Raw genomic sequence first — 18,801 nt, forward strand, 5'->3', positions numbered from 1 at the left:
AGCAAAGCATCAAATACTTATCTATGCCCTCATTTGGCTGCTGCGGCTACCATAACTTCCTCCAACTGCTACAGGTGACAAAGTACTGAAAGGAAGCAGAGACTGCTTCTGCCCAGGTTCCCTCTACTCCAACCACGCTATTCTACCAACGAGTCAGAGGCAGAGAGACCGGGAAGAGGAACGTTTCTGTCACTTATACACCACACACCGATTCAGCTCCACACTGGAGTCACTTCCTACAAGCAGACTTGTAATTGCTACAGCTAGAAACTTACCAGTATATCGCAGGGAGTCCAAATGGAGCCAGGGAGACTAAGTCCATACGTATTTTGAAATTCAAACTTAAATCAAATAGTTGCTTCAGTAAAATAATGTTCCACTTCTTTATATTTACAAAATTGGATCAGGAGTCCTTAAAAATATCTCAGTAGTACTGTTGAAACCTTTATGTTATTAAGCTGGCAAAAGCATTAAGTGAAAGAGTCAAAATTAGGTAGCACTTTTTTTTTTCTTTTTCTTTTCTCTCTTTTTTTTTTTTTTTTTTTGAAAGGGAGAGATGGATGAACAGGATGTTTTTGTTCTGGTAACTGGAGCTAGTGGGGGAAGTTATGTACAGAAAAAACATGCAACGCAACACAATATAGTTGCAGGAGACTATTACAATAACAGACATAACAGAAATTATTTAGAAACAAGAAACTGAGAGAAGACATTTATTATAATAATTTTGACTCAAAATCTCAGACTGAACAGCAAAAACTGATAAAATTCCATTAAGCACTGAGGTGCAAATCCTGAAATTAACTGGGAATTAAAATTAACACACAGACAATAGAGAGACCAAATTAGCATGTAGTACACTAGAGGGCAGTCTAGACCTTCCACTGGCTGGTTGGGCTAGGGAAAATCAAATTTGCAGTCCTACTCTCAGTTTTAAAGTAAATTTAAAGTAAATCACCACCCTCCCATACTTGTAACATCTCCAGATGCCATACATGAATGCCTTAGCAAGACCAGGAGCGAAGCTCTTATTCAAATCACATTTCTCACCACAGCAGTGAATTCTAAAGACCCTTTTCTATGAGATTAAAACTCCTGGCCGTGTACACTACCACCTTGCACATATTTTATGCCCCCCCCATCATGAAATCACAAAATACTTTCTAAGGGGCATTGGTTATTAGTGCCCTTTAAGAGGGGGGAGTTAAGCACAGAGTAGTGATGAAACACATGAAAATCCAGTAGCAGAATTACACAACTCCTCATCACATCCTTCAATCTAAGTATTTATATAATAAATGTTGTTAATGGACTATAACAAACAACTTAGTTTAGTCAGCGTATAAAAAAAAATAAATCAGCAATTTCAGGCCAACTGATAGTAAAGCCAAACAGCAAAGAAAGCTCATACACAGACAAGTAAATAGAACTATTTTCATAGATTTATTTGAAAAATACTTACAAAAGCAAGTATGTTTGACACTAAAATAGTTAAACTTATTCTGTGTTTACATTGGTATAATTAAGCGTGCAGCATTAACAGTCTTTTCTGTTTGAAGCATTGTTAGTTTGCCTTAAGGAAGTGGGGAAATTTCTGGTTTACTGATGAACAGTGTCTCCCTGCCACTTCCTCAGCAGCAAATATAGCTGTGATCTCTGTCCAAGATCTCAGCACACTGAAAATTGGGTTTGCCTCACTAACTGCCAGCCTGGCAAATGTACATTTATTGGAACCTGGAAGGTAGGTCATTTTTTTCCCCTAGTAAGGAACAGGGGGGAGGAAGGAGAGGAAAACAAAAGGACTGCCTTTGTATACAAAGAATTAACCAAAGCTACATTTAATGAAAGAGTCCTTAAAAACGTCCTTTTGGCCATCCTCCTTTAAAACATGCAAAACATACCCGTAACCAATGCCCCTTAAGCTTATCTTTCCTATAGCACTTTTTTGTTAGGAGAGGCTGGGACTAGTATAGCCATCCATACCCCATCCAGACAGCAGTTCAGTAGTGTCAGGAAGAAATACAGTGCAATTAGTTTCCACATACTGTATAGCTACATTTTAAGACAAAACTGGCACAGATACCAACTGAAGAAGTTTGCCGTCTCTTTATAATCTACACCCAGGCAACAGCTATAGTCTGTTCTCAGGGGGATTTCCAGGGTGCAAGGAGTGGAAAGGATCTCACCAGCCATTATTTTGCATGGTGCCAGTAGCTGCTGTTGCTCGGGCCAGCATATTTCTGTGTGCCTCAGAAGCAGAAGAAAAAGTCCCATCCATCAAGTGAACTGGCAGTATTCGCCTTCTGCCAGGCTGAGGGGTATAGCTGTTCTGTCGCCAGTCTTCCTCTGGGGGCATATCAACTCTCCTTGGACCTGGAGCCTTAGTACAAGAGGGGGGCACAGGACAACCTTGAGGAGCACCAGGATCCCAAGAAGGCTCACGTGGTATTCTTAAAGTGCTATAGTCTGTGCTGCATGGCAGCCTGCAGCTGACTGTATAGGATTCATGCATCTGACGTTGTGAGGGCTGCTGGAGAAAGCCCTCCTGTAACCTTTTGGCAGCCTGGCCAGCATACCCACCCCAGAGCGTGGTTCGTTTATCTGGTAACGTGGCTGTTTGTTTAGCAGTGTAGCTTGTGTTCAGCCAGCGGCCAGTGACACTTGATGCTCCACCTCCTAAATGCGGATTAACAAGAGGCCTTTGCCCCTGGGACAGGGTGCCTTTGGGTGCATAAGGTAGGCTCCCATAGCTCAGTGCCACACCTGGGTAGTCTTCACCTTGGAAAGCTTCACCCCTGTCAGGCACAACCAAAAGTTTCTGGATGATGTTCTTCTGATCTCCTGGGTGGGGTAGGGAGGGAGGGGAAAAAAAGCAGGAGGGGGGAAAGACAAAAGTAAAAGCTTTGCTTAGTTATGTTTTATTTATTGCTGTTTCCTCACAGAACGCAAGTGACAGTAAAAGCTAAACTAAATCACTAGCACTTCCAGTTACTGGTTGACGTGCAATTCTGAATGAAAATTAGCAGCACCTGTTCTAGCATTAATTTTCCTTTCTGCATTTCCTCTTTGCCCTATGCTACAGCTACTGTCACAGGCCTCACAAAACAAAAGATTTCTCTCTTGTGTTATCAAGAAGGAATCCCCCCAAAAAAAATTCAAAGCTGATAGATCAAAACAGTTTTTTTTTACACATGGAAAAAAAAATCTCATGCAGAAATTAGTTACTTCTACCAGTACAACTGTATGTGTGTTCTGCTCGAATTAGTAGCTTGTGGAAAGATTCTTATATGTAACTACATAGTGATGGGTTTTACTCCTACTTTTACACAGAAGAAAATACCTCAAAAATGTGAACATGATTTTATATTAAGTAGTAGTCATCATGTTTCCATAAAGATTATTCCCTTCTGTTACGTCCACTTAGCACAGCATCACTGAACATCTCAAAAGGGACAGAGAAAGAGAATTGATTAATCCTTCCAAATTTCTGGAGGAATTCAGGCAGATAGTGAAACACCATTATGAAAGACAAGCCTTGTAGAGCTGTATTTCAGCAGTACTTCCAATCATGAAGGAGGATGAAAAATCCTGTGATTACCTGATGTTTTACGTGCCTTGCCCACCATGCTGGGCATCAGTGCATCATGGGGTAGGTGCTGCACCTGGTTTGGGTTGTGCTGGGGATCAAAGGGAAACACGGGAGGATCATGGGGGAAAGGAGGGGAGGTGGAGCTGCAAGAACGGTGGCTGGTTTCCACTGGCATTTTCCTCATGTTTGGTGCTTCCTTTTACAAAATGAGAAAGGAGAAGAAAAAAACATAAAATGATGAGTAAACACAAAGTTGGGTTGAATCAAGCAACAACAGTGGTGATCCAAGGAAAGGGATGAGTCACTGGAACAAAAACATGCATCTGTATGTGAAAAAAAAAAAAGCAACTCTAGCCATCCATTAAGGCTCTCACTGCAGCAGTGATCACTTCAACTGACTGGAAATACACCAAGGAAAAGAAAGCCATGGAGTTTTGGTTCACACTGGCACATTAACAGGTAAGTCACTGACTTGAGCCTAGAGACTAACTTGAACAGTAGCAATAGAGAGCCATCAGTCGTCTCCATTATAGGGATAAAACCTTCAACAGAGGGACCAGCGGCCAGCTCGGGGTTTTAACTTGCTTCTGCCACCACTCCCAGGCATATATCAAAGCCCTCAGTAAAGCATGCCGAGGAGCAAATACTCATATTCAAGATTACAAGTTTACATATTCCTGGCTCATGGCAGTCAGCCCAGTCAGAAATTTATCAACCAGCCTGAATAACTAATTTTGCAACTCATACTCTATGCTTATTATGCAGTTGGTTTCAAATCAAATCTTAGACACAGTTAATAAATAAATAAATAAATAAAAATAATTAGATTCAAGCCAAACCTTTGTATTAAGATCTGGTTATGTTGTTGGATCTGGTTGTTACAACAACAATAATCTATTACTGTTTTCCTCACTGGCAGTTTTAACTTACACTTAAGACTGCTTAACAAAGATAACACAGGAAAGTCAATTTCTCTCTATTTTTAGTTGCTTCCTCTATGTAATTGGCAGCATTATGTACCATTACTTAAATTATCTACCCTTTATGCTTACTTTTACTTGCTAAAAATGCCACTTGCTGAATATACTCACAAGAGAGCAGAAACTTTCACATGACTACTGTAATCTCTTTTTAAAGTCACAGGTGTATTAAGAACTTTATTGAAACATAACTCAGAGTCAACAGAAAAAATGTTTTTATACTGGATGACTTTTGGTATCAGCAAGTAATACTAACTTGCAAGCTCATCAGCTGCAATTGGTACAACTCTATGACAACTCCTGAAGAAGATGTTATTTAAATAAAAGTTTATTCTTTTTTCAAAAAAGAGAGCAAAAAATCCACAAAGATATCATCATCTTCCATCACCTTGCTTGCTATCCAGTTGTCTGCTGTCTTATTTATTATCTACTAAAGGCAGACAAAGAAAACACGAATGCTAGATGCAGCTGATGGCTCTTCAGAAAACTGTACATCATATTCAACTTACAAAACTCTGAGAAGAGACCAAGGTCTCCTCTCTGTTTGTGATGACTGTCCCACTGAGACTGCGAGCAATGCGCCGGAAATTCTCTGCACTGTACATTTCCTCCTCTTCTGGTTCCCTATGTTCTCTGGTATACGTGACCTGCAGAAAACAACATAAATTTCAGAAAAGGTCTCTCCGTAACATCAATTTTGCATAGTAATTATCGAGAAGGTATCAACTTAAATCTAACAGACCACAGCAGTGAAATTCTACAACCTTTTCTTTTCTAAAGTCCTTCATTCAGGTCTTAGCTCAGAGTGAGAGAAGCTGGCAACAGATGGAAACTTCTTTCTGTTGTTGACTCTGACCAAGGAATACTACCATCCATCAACAGACTGTAGCAAACACCAAATTAAACTCTAGTCCTTCAAAAAACACAGTGACACAGTCAACGAAAGAAAGTACCAGTTCTAGTGCAGGTGGTGATAATAACAAGACACAGTTTACGTAAGTTGCAACACATAACAGTTCACGATATGTTTGAATAGACTTAGACCTTAAAGTTTTCAGGGGTGCATGACCTTAAGGTCAGAATTTAGATAATTTTATTGCATGCAAGCTGCATGCAGCACAAGTCACTCATATTTTACCTAACTAATCCTGAGCTGGACTGCATTTAAATTTCTCTGATCATTGATTAACATCAATGATTCCACTGCCTTTTTACAACGTGTTCCACTTCTCCCATTGTAAATTCTTTCACTCACACAGTCTTAGCCCTTCCCTCCCTCCCTAGCATGTCTTATTAATGCGTTGTCACCTTGGAGACAGAAGAGACACTGGATCCATACAGACTGCGCTCGATCTCTGCTGTTGGAGTTTTCGAGAGACCCATGCCACTTGTAGCATGCAGCTTCTTCACATTTAGGTTTGCAGAGACTGGGAAAGAAACAAAAATGGTATGGTTAAACTCCAGGCTTGAATGAATATTATGATACAATTTTATCTGTCTTAGATCTGACTCTGGCACAGAAATACAAATATGTACTATACACACAAAATGAGAAGTAATTAGAGATTCTTTTAACATTAATACACAAGCTAACTCACAGAATCCCCTAGGGAAGAAAGTTTGTTACTCCTGTTTCACTTGCCCCTGTGCAGGCTTCTAGGGAACAGTTACTGAACATATAACAGAGTTAAGCTACCTAGGGTAAACAAGACACCATCTTTAAGTTGTGCCTCCCCTCCCCCAGCACACTGTCTATTCCCTTCTAATGCTACAGTTTATCAGCCATTTGTTGTGCTTGTTAACTGTGTAAAAGCATTATTTTTAAACGAAGATGACCATGGTTATTTCATTTCAGTGCAATCCCACAACCAGTAATAAACTGAAACTTCTTAGGAAATATATAGGCAGATCAGTGGCCTAAAAATAAAAATCCATCACAGGGAACCTATCTATAAATAAAGAAAAGTTGAGGTGCTGGTAGCACTGCATTTCCTGCATTGAGAAAGTGTTTGGAAGATTCTCTCTTTGGGCCTTCATTCCCTGGTATAAATCTCTAGTAACAGAACGGTGGCATTTTCACCATGATTCTGAATACAAAGGTCTGACAAAAATAGTTGCTACAGGCCAGAAAGCTTAAAAGACATTTGTACATGAATAGATAATCCAAGACAGAAGTGAGAAAGAGCTGTCCCAGATCCACTCAGGCAAATTTCATCCAGTTCATTACAGTAGATGAATTGGATCAACTCAAGATCCAATCAAAATTTTAACAGAATTTGCCAAATTTAGTAAGAAACATTTGAAAGTCACAGCAAATCAGAAGTAAAGAGCTCACATGGAATTTAAGTTTTGCAGAGTATCTACATCTCACCCCTCAGGTACAAAGTGGGAAAACAGGAGAGAGAAGAGTCAACATAAGAAATACGGGATTTGATGACAGTACCCTTTGGCTCCAGTTAACGCTAAAGCAACTGTTAGATATCTAGAAAGAGGTTCAAAATCAGTATGCTAAGGAGGAACACCTAGAGACCTTCTGATCCAAGCCCATACAAGAGTACCAGTGATGACAGATCTTGCCTAAGCCTAAAAGGAAACCAAAGACCCTGAATGCAAAATGACCTTCTTAAGATGTGTTATCTGGTCTGCCAGTGTACCGCAAGACAAGAGAATTTCATAGAGTATTTGAGCTGTTGAATAAAATCTGTTCAAAAAGAGTTTATTATCAATATTCCCTCTGCCCATAGCCTGGCTTCATCTGTCAGAAAGGATGGAGGCTCCACCCCCATGGGTGCAGGGCAGGAAAAAAAAAACTGCCTTGCATATATATTGCACCACTTTGGTACCTACAAAATTTTGGGTAGCCTTGTATTTGATCAAAAAATTTGTAGCTCTAATGCAATGGCATGGAGCCTAAAGAACTTTGTTTCACTTGTGCTGAGCAGAGAATCAATGCTGTCCTACCCCAGGCAGCAGATTAGGTCAGCTTAAGTGGAACGAGACCACTAGCATCAGACTCTAATTGACTGGGTGGCTCCAGCAATGTCAGAGCTGTTCTCACCAAAAGCAACTGAATATGTTAGCTTGCTTTTGGCACCAACTAATCTAAAAGGTCTCAAAGATAGTGCAGATCGTGCTCCCATGGGACCACTTTCACAAGTAATTTTTCAGAAGCTCTAACAGATCTGTAAACACTTCTATGAGTTTTTCCAGGTGCAGATTAAATTCTCACATATTAATCGGTTAGAATTCACAAATTTGGAAAACATTCACTTTGGACAGAAAAATAGCTTACTGAACTCCAGAGGTGATGTAGGACTTTCAGACAAATTCAGTAGTCTTGGCCTAAACAGCTAGTTCTCTGCTTGAAAATAGGATTAATTATTCCTTTGCTATTCTACAGATACCTTCTGTTTGCCAAGATCAGTGACTATTCTGCAGCCTCCCCAGGCTATGACAGTGCTTCTGTCTTTATGGTCAGAAAGTTTTCAGAATCTGCAACCTGAAACTTTCTGTATCTGTGTACAAATTCATGCCCATTTAACTAAACTGATGTGAAAAGATACCTTCACCTAATAGTGGTGTACGCAGGCAGGTCAACCAAGAAAAACAGCTGCAGAATTCTTACCTGATTGGTCAAATGGATACCTAGCACTGTCCTGTCTTCCCAAGAGAGGTCTAGGGGCCTGAGATGCCTGCAGACTAGTCTGATAGAGGGATTCCAGTTCTGAGAGCTCCTGTTCTGTATCTTGATTCCACTGTGGATGCAGATGTACTGGGATCCTGCTCAAGTCATCTCCAACTGCCCTCTGATCAGAAAGGGATGGACTCCTCCCAGGTACAGGAAGCCATTCAGTTTTCTTATTATCCTTCTGAGAACTGTAATACCTAGTAACGTTATTCACCCAACGGTCCACAGGCATAGAGGCAACCATGCTACTAGCAGCTCCATTGTCCCCCTGCTTCATTCCTCCATCATGACAGTGCCTTTCCAGGTAGGGTGCAGGATCTGCTACATTTTGTCCACCTCTTCTACATAGCTCTTCGCTGTGAGGACAAAGACTCTTAGAAGCAACAAGCTGGGCACTAAAGCCCTCCAAAGAAACTACCCCATCCCTAATATCCACAGATGACTGCAATTTTTCAGAAGACTGGTTTCTGTTCTCTTGGCCTTGATGGATTAGCTGTCTGTAACCAGAGGGTGAAGGGTTGATAAAGGATTTTTGTATTAGATTTGGAGACTTCTCATCCTGACACACTGCAGCAATCCAGCCTTTTTCATGAGCACCCTTCCTCTGGGAGACTGCATGCATTTTCTGAAACTGCTCTGCCAGTGAACGAACATGTCCCTTCATACTAAAAGCCTCAGATTTACAACCTTCTGCTGTGCCATATTCATTCTGTGAGGGTGATAAAATCTCATGGCTGTTTGCTCTGGAGTACTGATTTGTTTTCTGGAAAGGATCCAGGGAGCACTGCAGTGAAGGGGATGAAGCTGCAGGGGTCATTGCATGATAGTCCCCTAAATGATCAATGCTGGCCTGTACTGGAGAACTTGAAAGTTTCGAACAAGGACTGTGCTGGCCATCTTTTCCAGGAGATGCTGCTTGTGGTGAATGTGTACAGGGAAACAGTGTAGGCAAAGACCCAGAGTTTATTGTGTTAGCCTTGGTTTTGTACTGAGATGTGAGAATAGCTGTTATGTTATGAACCTCTTCTAACTTGCTGCTACTGCAGCATTCCCTATAGTCTTTTGGTCCTGTGGCTGTGGTCTCAAATTCCACACTATGGTGGGCATCATTCTCAGTTCTTGCAGACCTCTCTGCCAGCCCTTGCCTACAGGGAAAAGAGGGAACTTGGTCATGAAAATCAGCAGAAGCAGACTGAATGTTTGGAGAGCTCCTGTTGGATGGATTGCTTTCAGAAGGGGGCAAGGAGGAAGACTCTGGATATAATGATGAGTGCAATTCATGGCAGGAAGCAGGTGGGTGGAAGAAAGAACTGGACCCAAATTCCACTTCTTTGTTGGGTTCCAGTGGTACCTCCTGGCTCAGCAGTACTTGGAGCGGGCCAGTCTGTTCACTAAAACACAGAAGGGTAAATGATTAGCAGTAGGTATTGCTTACGTTACCCCTAGGATGCAGAGCTTACACTGTGATGTACACCTCATGGTTTTCTTCACTTAACTGGATTCTAAAGAACTTTGTATTAATTCAACGGGTATATACATGTTAGTTCTTTGTGTCCAAGTCTTATTTTTTTCTACTGTAATTGATCTATTGAATCCATTTCATATTTTAGGAGTATTTTTACTATAAATATGCTTTTTATAAACATCAGTATTCCTGTATAGCACCCTAGGCACTTTAACCAGTAGCCTGAGTGCGTGCATAGAGATAACTATAAGAATAATAAATATAGCATTTATATAAAATAACCCCCCTCCTTTCCAGCATTGACATCTTAGATATTTTTGTGAATATTCTGGACAAGTTCATGATCTGAACATGAACTGACAACATTTCCCATAAGGTCCTCTCTCTTCAGGTAACTCTGTGAAGAATGAGTTGAGAAATGGAAGAAATAGGTTGAAATCTTTCTCCTATTATCTTTGTATTCTCAGCTTTGACATATTTATCCAACAAGTTAAAGTCAGATAAAGTTCAAGTTAAATACATAACTATTACTTTCTAATAATTTATATTTTATATATATTTCCATAGAATTTTTTGTACTTGTCTTATGTACAAATGTAAGACAATTATGTCATTGAGTCACACTTGTGCTTGACATTTTTCTGCACTTAGTTGGCATTTTGACGTGCAGACAGGAAAAAAAAAGTATCAGATCCAAGTGCCTGTGGAAAAAATGGAGAGATACAAACAGCTCATAGAGAACTTAAGGAAATCAGTCTAGTTTAAAAGCAACCAAACTGAAAACTTCTGTTACTCAGAGCACTGTTTATCGTTTACTAGAGTAGCACATTAAAAAAATATGAGTTTGCAGAATCAACGCTGCACTCAAAAACTTGGTGCAATTATTTTAAAGGATAAAAGGACTCTCCTATAACTATGCTTTGTTTCTTTCTTGAAATGCAAAGGATAAAACTTATGAAGAACTGGCTGATATGCATAGCAGAATAACTTTGTCTGTGAGTAATTGCAAACTTTGCACTGTTTACAGAGTTATTTATATCAAAGCAAGACTATAAAACTCTGGTTATGAATAGATTATCTTTTCATTGGCTGCAACATTAACATTTGTTTCAACAGAATTTTTTGCAAAAGTAATGTTCTTTTCACAGAGCAGCAGTGAGTAAGTTCAGCATTAACGGAATTAGTTCAGAAAGTTCCTTTTTCTTTCATTTTCTTAGAATCTGCCAAACTACATAATCGGGGCTTTGCATTTCTCCTGTAAAAGAGGATGTAATGGATCCCTGATTGACAAAAAGATCAGCCCTCATTACATATAATTCAACTACTGCAGGAAAAGAAAAGAACATTTTGAACTATAGCCTGGCAGGTGTGCAAATTAACTGAATTGCAGTATGTAACTGCATGTGGTGTTCTAAAAAAAAGGAAAAGAAAAAGGATTCTCACATGAGATGTCATCTAAGCATCTGGTAGCACAGCATATAAGAAAGGGAAGAGGAAAGAAAAGTAACAAGAAGCAGCCTAGAAACTATGTAGGGATAATCTAGTGTTTGAAGGGAATGGCATGGGAAGAAAGGAAGATTAAGATGCATGCTAAAGAGGGAAGGAACAAAGGATCAGTTAGAGCACAGAGTTCATTGTGCTACAGTTAAAATCAGTACGTAAGAAAGAATCATGAAGAGATGCTGAAGAGGCTGCTAAGGCCAGCCAACAGGCAGCTGGGGAGCACAGAAAAAAAATGAGAAATGGCATAGCGTCAATGAGGGTAGTCAAGGTGATCAGGATCTAGATATGAGAGCTGTACCAGTGCCCCACTAGAGAAATGGACTATAAAAAGATCAATGTATTTGACACCTTTCAGACTACAGACCACTAATACACATGTTGATTGCTGTCCCCTACATAAAAACTGCAACAGCAAGAATTTCACTATAGTACTCTTTTACTGATTGAGTCCTGAAATTACTCCTGATTCTAAAGTTACACATTTCATCTTAATACACACATCCCACACATCCCTGTGTGATCAGGCTAATATAGTATTTATTGTATTCTTTCCCTCAGTGCACAAAATGTTGGTGCTGTCAGGTGCTAGAATTTGCTGTCATAGACCACAATTTGAACATGTGCACAGTGAACTATGCTACAAAAAGAAGAGGTAGCTGACCCTCCTATAATATGATTTAACTTAAGGAAGAAAGAAATGAAGAGTAACACCACAGGATTTGGACTATCCAGGGGAATATATAGAGTCCACTATTTCTTTTCAGATTGTACTGCTCATAGATGCAGCTCAGGTCTGGTCTAGGCGATATACTTGGACTACCTTGTAGACTGGGCCATGGTGCCACCCTGTGGTGGGTGGCAGGTTGGCGGCGGCAGCGGCTGCGATGGCTGTTGGTGCTGCATGCGATCCTGGAGGCTCCGGGCTTTTCGGATACTGATTTGCAGCTTCTTATCGACTAGGGCTCTGCTGTGAGTGCTAGAGCTGGCATCATGCATGGCAAGTCTTAGTTTAGCTAAAATGCAAAAGAAAACACAGCAGAAACAAACAAAAAAAGAAAAAAAAAAGAATAAAATTGGAAAAAAAAAAGAAAAAGATGCAGCAAGAACATAAAACATGGACCATGCGAATATTGCCATGAAAGAGTTCACAAAGATGCTACTGTTTCCTTTAATGCACATTCAGCTTAGCCATGTGTCCAAACAAGTTAATTGAAACTAAACCAAAATGAAGTTGCAAAAAATTATTCATGTTTCAGCCAAACTTCTCATCCCCCTTACACAGATTCTTTCCAGCCCTACCACAATTCTACTTCATTCTTCACCTATCCTTCTCTTGTATCTGGGACTTTCTTTATGTGTAGAAGTAGACAGATGGGATCTGAAATCTAGCATGCATCTTGTTGGAATGGAAGCTAGTATGTATAATAGCAGTACATTAATCTGCAGTCCGTAAGAGTCAATTTTTAGACACAAATGCACAGTAAATACCCACTCTGTCTGCAACTCTTCTGTACAGAAAGGGAAGAGTGTGGAGTGAGACAGCCAGCCAATCATAATGAAAAAGACTGAAAACAAAATGAAATCACATAGCACACATTCCCAAAGGTCACAGAATGCACTTAGCACATCAGCGGCCTGATTTTTTTTTCTCCCCCTGAGACTCAGCTACAGCATAGCTCATTCCTTTTGCTCTAGAAGACTCTAGAGTGGGCTACCTTTTCTTCCTATGCTGCACCTTCCTTGAGGACAGGTGAATTTAATCCCTTTTGTAACTACTGGAAAGAGTTGTGAATTGAGGGCACAGCGGCAGGAGGAGATACCTACACCAGGTGCTCATTGAAATGCACCTATTAGTATCAAAAAGGACATCAGTGCTGAACTAAGCAAGAGTAAAGGAATGCTAACACAAAAAGGAAAGGGGACGAAGGGAAATGGGACTAAAATCCCCAAAAGGTAACACTTGAAAAAGTAAAGGTTCTGTCTCCCAACACCTTCCTAAAGACCAGAAGGATACCCATATTACCACCTGACCATTTAAGGTGATTCATTATTACAGACTTTTTCTCTGTGATATTAGTAAATTGTCAGAAGCGCAACAGCTCAAGCAGTTAGAGTTACTTACATATAGCTTCGTTACATAGAGCCAAAGCTGCAGCACAATCCCCCTTCTGCTCCTGATTCAGCGACTCTTCAAAGATTGAGTCTGCCTCCTGCATGGACTTCTCAAAGCCATCACTCCTCCCTGCAACAGGCAGCACCCTTCATTTTGTTTTTATTCTTTGTGGAATGCTCACTTACCCTCATCCCCATTTGTGAGCACCAAATTCTTCCATATATTGCGTCATTGATGGTAAGCCTCTCACAGAGGCTGCATATATCCCAGACCACCTACTGCAACATCTAAACTTCAACAGAAGTGTAAAATGAGCATCTTAACATATTTAGGTCATACAAGCACACAGTATGAGCTGAAAATTATGTGAACCAGGTTTTTTCCCCTCAAACTTTGTTTACCTGAGAGGGTGTACTAGCTTGATGTGTTATTTTCAGCAACCTAAACCGGTACAAAAGATTGTATGAACATACCACAGACTCAATTCAGATGACTTCTGTCAAGTACAAATTGGCCTGAATTTATAATTATATCTAAATCAAAATGTAAAACAATTAGTAAAACAAACACAGCAGGTCAGGGTTTTCCCTGAACTACATTATCACAAGTCCCCTGCCAGAAATCATCTGTCTCCTCTCCAGATATCCAATTACTTCCATACAAAAGGTCTTCAATCTGAAACACCTGAGATGCCCAGGGGACAATACTCAAGACTTGAGTGTGAGTGTAAATGGCTGCAAGAGACTCTTCTACAAATGCGTATTAAGTGAACACACTCACTGCTGAACAAGGTATTACAGAATACGAAAGTCTAATGGTCTTGTAGCTTTAGGAGGAAAAACACAAGGGGAAAGAGCTGAGAAAAAAAAAGAATTACTAGTCTAGAATTCTTTGCGCAATAAGTAAAAACAAAACAGTGCTGTAGAAAAGGATAAATCATCCTTGGATACAGAAGAGAAAGAAAAAGCACTGTATCCTGGCATAAGAATAATTGAGACAAGAAAATACCTAATCTTTTGTCATTTAATAGACATTATGCAAGTCATGCAGTAAAATGTATAAGATCAAACAAGGCAAGAGAAAATAAAATAAACTAAAAATTCTCAAGCTTTATTTTTTAAATTCTCTTGCTTTGGTAGAAAATATGAGTAATTTTCTCAGTCAAAAAGAAAGTATACTTCTTCAATTTGCATAATATATATGCTATGGCTTGGTCTGCTCCTTAACACCCTCATGGACACATGCAAACAAACTTTCTTATTCCATGAACCCCGAATAATTCTTATGAAAAGCATTGACTGCAGAGAGAAGCGAGAGTTGTTAGTGCAGAGAATCAATCAAGCAGCACCATCAGTTCCAAAATCAAGGCTACTGAGGCTCATAATCAAGGCAAGTATAACTGCAGTTAGCTTTCTTTGTATGAATTTAGCAATTTACTTGAAGGAAATGAGTCACAAATGTTCTGAAGTTCTGTGTACAAGCCTTCCAGGCAGCCAGGCAGTCTGATAATGTTAAGCTATTATATTTCTGACTGGGGTGGGGAGAGGCTTCATGGGAACAAATGAAGATCTTCCCAGCTCCCAAGTCAGTGACTAATAAACTCTTTAAACCTTCTAGTACAGTCTTCCCAGATTTTAAGCACTTTTTTTTTTTTTTTTTTTTTTTTTTTTTTTTTAAATAAGGAAGAGCTTAGCAATCTTTGCTTCTACCAACTAACTCAACAGGAGACCAAAGGGGAATGTCTTGGAGAACTATGCTGCTATCTCTGGGGTAGGGGGAGCAGGGAAGACAATACTTGTGGTCAAGAAGAGAGGTTACATTTTCAAATTTCAAAACATTAGCATTACAAAAATAAACACAACTACTAATTAAAGTATCTGTCCACTTTAGCAGATCAGAATTTTTCAAGTGGTTACTTGCAGGTCACAGCAGAACCATAAGACATAACCAAGCAGCTCACTGACAGCCAGCAGAAGTTACAAGAACATCCCCAGAACCGCATGTTCCCACAGAGATCACAATTTCCAATGCTGTGACACAGTGGCATTGCAGCTGCCACTGAGCAGCTGGCATGCCTGCAGGCTCCAGAGAGCTGGCTGTGATTTGGAGTGACCCCGAGCTGCAGCACACAGGCCCCTCAGCTCTTAAGGCCCTTCCCTACGGCAAGAGGTTTGAACAAGCACTGAGAGCCCAGGAGGCCTGGTAAAACAGGCAAGCACAGGCCAGAGCAACTCAGTGTGTTTGCCCCATGCATTTTCACGCATTCGTGAGGGCAGAGTCTGGGCATCCACAGCACTTGCCTCGGCTCTGCTGACCCACCAAGAGCCCCAGCCTTCAATTTGTTGCCAAGCTTCAGGCTCCATACTCAGCTCTGGCAACGTACTTCATCCCACCTCTGCTGTAACTCCCCTGACTGGCTGACACCATCTGGGAGACTGCAGACTAAAACAAAGGTGCTGCATGTGAATCCTGTCAAGCTCCTTCTGCTTCAGCTTCCTTCTTCCAGTTACACCTCCTTTTCTGCTGCTGTTCCCTGTCAGGATTGTGAGAGGCCAGGGAAAAAGACAGATCCCCTTAATGTTTGACTTCATTTCTTTTTTTTTCTATTCTGGTCCCTTAGGAAAGATGTGTATGCTAAACACTGTCCACACTTTTGACATTAGTCCCAGCAGCAGGAATTATAAAGGCAGGAACAAGCAGAATTATTTAGGCCAGTAATACTGCCAGAAAGAAACAGGAAAAAAAAAAAAAAAGAAAAAAAGAAAAAAAAAAACATGGCCTAATCAGGCAAGCTCTGCTGCAGGTGGACCTAGACAGTCTAAAAGTACAAACTGCTCTGCTGTTTTCAAGAGGTTGGTCAAAGCCTTATGCAAAATCTAGAGATCAACATTGGTAACAGTGCACATCACCACACAAAAACGAAGAGGTGCAAATAGAGTAGAGATATCTCTGCAAAAGGCAGCTTCGCTTTGCTTATTTAAGACATAATTTGGTCAAAATATAACATAGTCTCTAGTTCTCAAATACGTTTTTCTACACGCTATAGGACTGAAATTGATGCTTTTCACCAATAGAAGATAGAAAAATTTTACTCTAAAGGAGGAGGAAGAGAGGGACAGATAGACACTTACAATAGAAAAATGTAAGTCCAGAAGTTCAAAGAACTTCAAAACTACAATCCTGTACAACATACTCCACTCAAAAAGTTACCCTGATTCTGTAGTTCGTCTAGATCCATGAACCTGCTGGGACGAGGATTAAAGCCCATTGCTGCCTCCATTTCCTTTTCTCGTTTCCTGCGTAGTTCTTGCTCCTGTGCTCTCCTTGCCACCTCCTCTTGTAATTCATCCAGTTCACTCTTTAATGGGACAAGCATTTCCCCACCTTAAAAAAAAAAAAACGTTATATTTGATAGCAAAAGATAGAAAACCTCTTAAAGTTGTTTTTCTATATAGTTACTCTATAACAGTACTTTTTTTTTTTTTTTTAATCTTTTCCATAAGCTTATTTTAGGAAAGGAATAAAAAGAAACACAAGACTGGCTAAAGAGCACCTGAAGAACATACAAAATTTGTAATTAGCAAAACAATGCTGAGAGCATACTTATTTTATTCACTGTATGTGGGTTAGGTTTTTTTGAGGAGGCTGGATAGTGCTTCATTGTTACTTCAGTCAGTGGCTACAGAAACCCTTACTTCGACACAAAGGAGAAGATGTACAAATAGCATGTATGAGGAGCAAGGGAAAGCCTTATGCCGACTTAGCAATATTCATGGAATTATGTCTTTAACTCAAATTTGTGGTTTTAAAGATCTCAGTTTATGTATTTCAGACTTGGACTGCACAGTTCAAGTGTTCTCAAATGGTTTTGTTAGATGTGCAATTTATATCAACCTAGTAAAAATTAACAATGTCATAAGAGACTAGGTTGAAAGTGTGGGGAGGTTTGTTTTGTCTTGTTTTTTTAACTCTAAACTGGATCCATAGTAGAGAGCTATATTGTTTCACCTGTACAGGACTCTGTCTGACAGCAATAAATGGATTAAAAGAGCTGTGCATATTTAACAGTGTTGCCAGTAGGTCAAGGGAGGTAATCCTGCCCCTCTACTCAGCCCTGGGGAGGCCTCATCTCGAGTACTGTGTCCAGTTCTGGGCTCCCCAGGACAAGAGAGACATGGAGCTACTGCATGTCCAGCATAGAGCTACGAGGATGATCCGAGGGCTGGAGCATCTGCCCTGTGAGGAACGGCTGTGAGAGCTGGGCCTCTTCAGCCTGGGGAAGAGAAGACTGAGGGGGCATATCTTATCAATGTGTCTATGTACCTGAAGGGAGGGTGTCAAGGGGACGAGGACAAACTCTTTGCAGTTGTCCCGTGTGACAGGACAGGAGGCAATGGGCAGAAATTGAAGCACAGGCAGTTCCGCCTGAAGGTGAGGGGGAATTTCTTCCCTGTGAGAGTGACGGAGCACTGGGACAGGTTGCCCAGAGAGGTTGTGGAGTCTCCTTCTCGGGAGATCTTCAAGGCCTGCCTGGATGCAACCCTGTCTAACATGCTCTAGGTGACCCTGCTTGAGCAGGGGGGTTGGACTAGATAATCTCCAGTGGTCCCCTCCAACCTTACCGATTCTATGATTCTATTAAAAGAAAAAGTAATATTAATTAGGAAGAATACAATGTACATTAGAAAATAGCAGGTTGACCTGCTAGCAGAGCAAGACCATCGAATTTCAGGTTACAAATTCCGTCTTATTAAATTTTACTTTGAAAACTTGGAAGAAGGCATATACGAATGTAAACACAAATAGCTTTTATAAATAATCAAGACCATCCATATGCCAAATCAAAAGCTTCAACTATGAGTTTGAGCATCATCTAGGATACAGCCTTGATATCAATAGGAATTCTGGATCTACTAATAAATGTTGATGCTGGTTTTATCACTAAACTTCACTGGAACTCTTAGCAGAAAAATGGCACTGTCCACCTCTCACAGCTCAGAGCTATTGTCAACAGCACACAGCATTTTCCTATATTATAAATACCTGGTTAGCTTAAAAATACGAGAAGTACTCTAAGTACATCTCAAGACTTAATTTTTTAAAGCAAATTAATAAGCAATGCCAAACAAAATTGAATTGTTATAGTTAGAAAAATCCCACTCTATTATGCTCAGGGAAAGATTTCTTTTTCCCATACTCCAAATCTGTTGTTCATTTACTACTTGTATCTTGCATACTTTGATACAAATTTTACAATATGTGCCACACTCCATCCATCTCTCTGCCCCAAGCAATTTGGTCTCCACTTGCCTCCTCTGTATTACTGACTCCAGTAGAAATGCTGCAGTATTGCTCGCAGCTCCCCTGGAGCACAGCCTGTCCCTGGATCCATTGACCCATGAAACAGAGTGGAACAGAGAGAATCATTTGAAGAGAGAACTCTACATTGATGCTGAATCCTTG

The 18,801-nt window shown here is 40.3% G+C and overlaps 1 protein-coding gene across 5 annotated transcripts in view; it reads right to left on the bottom strand.

Annotated features, from left to right (window-relative positions):
• Nucleotides 1-1,420: 1,420 nt before the first annotated feature.
• The window catches only part of USP54 (ubiquitin specific peptidase 54), an 80,890-nt gene continuing 63,509 nt past the window's right edge, over nt 1,421-18,801 (bottom strand). For 3 of the 5 annotated variants that reach the window (XM_062579575.1, XM_062579576.1, XM_062579577.1), the window contains 8 exons: nt 16,549-16,722; nt 13,348-13,467; nt 12,046-12,238; nt 8,195-9,648; nt 5,878-5,996; nt 5,079-5,216; nt 3,599-3,785; nt 1,421-2,841 (listed from right to left, as the gene is read on the bottom strand). In XM_062579575.1, the coding sequence (XP_062435559.1) occupies nt 2,183-2,841; nt 3,599-3,785; nt 5,079-5,216; nt 5,878-5,996; nt 8,195-9,648; nt 12,046-12,238; nt 13,348-13,467; nt 16,549-16,722 (3,044 nt within the window). In that variant the 3' untranslated portion in view covers nt 1,421-2,182. The remainder of the gene's footprint in view (nt 2,842-3,598; nt 3,786-5,078; nt 5,217-5,877; nt 5,997-8,194; nt 9,649-12,045; nt 12,239-13,347; nt 13,468-16,548; nt 16,723-18,801) is intronic. The other 2 variants (XM_062579578.1, XM_062579579.1) reach the window with 2 other exon arrangements.

Source organism: Rhea pennata, chromosome 7 (assembly GCF_028389875.1).
Source record: "Rhea pennata isolate bPtePen1 chromosome 7, bPtePen1.pri, whole genome shotgun sequence".
Lineage (NCBI taxonomy): Eukaryota > Metazoa > Chordata > Aves > Rheiformes > Rheidae > Rhea > Rhea pennata.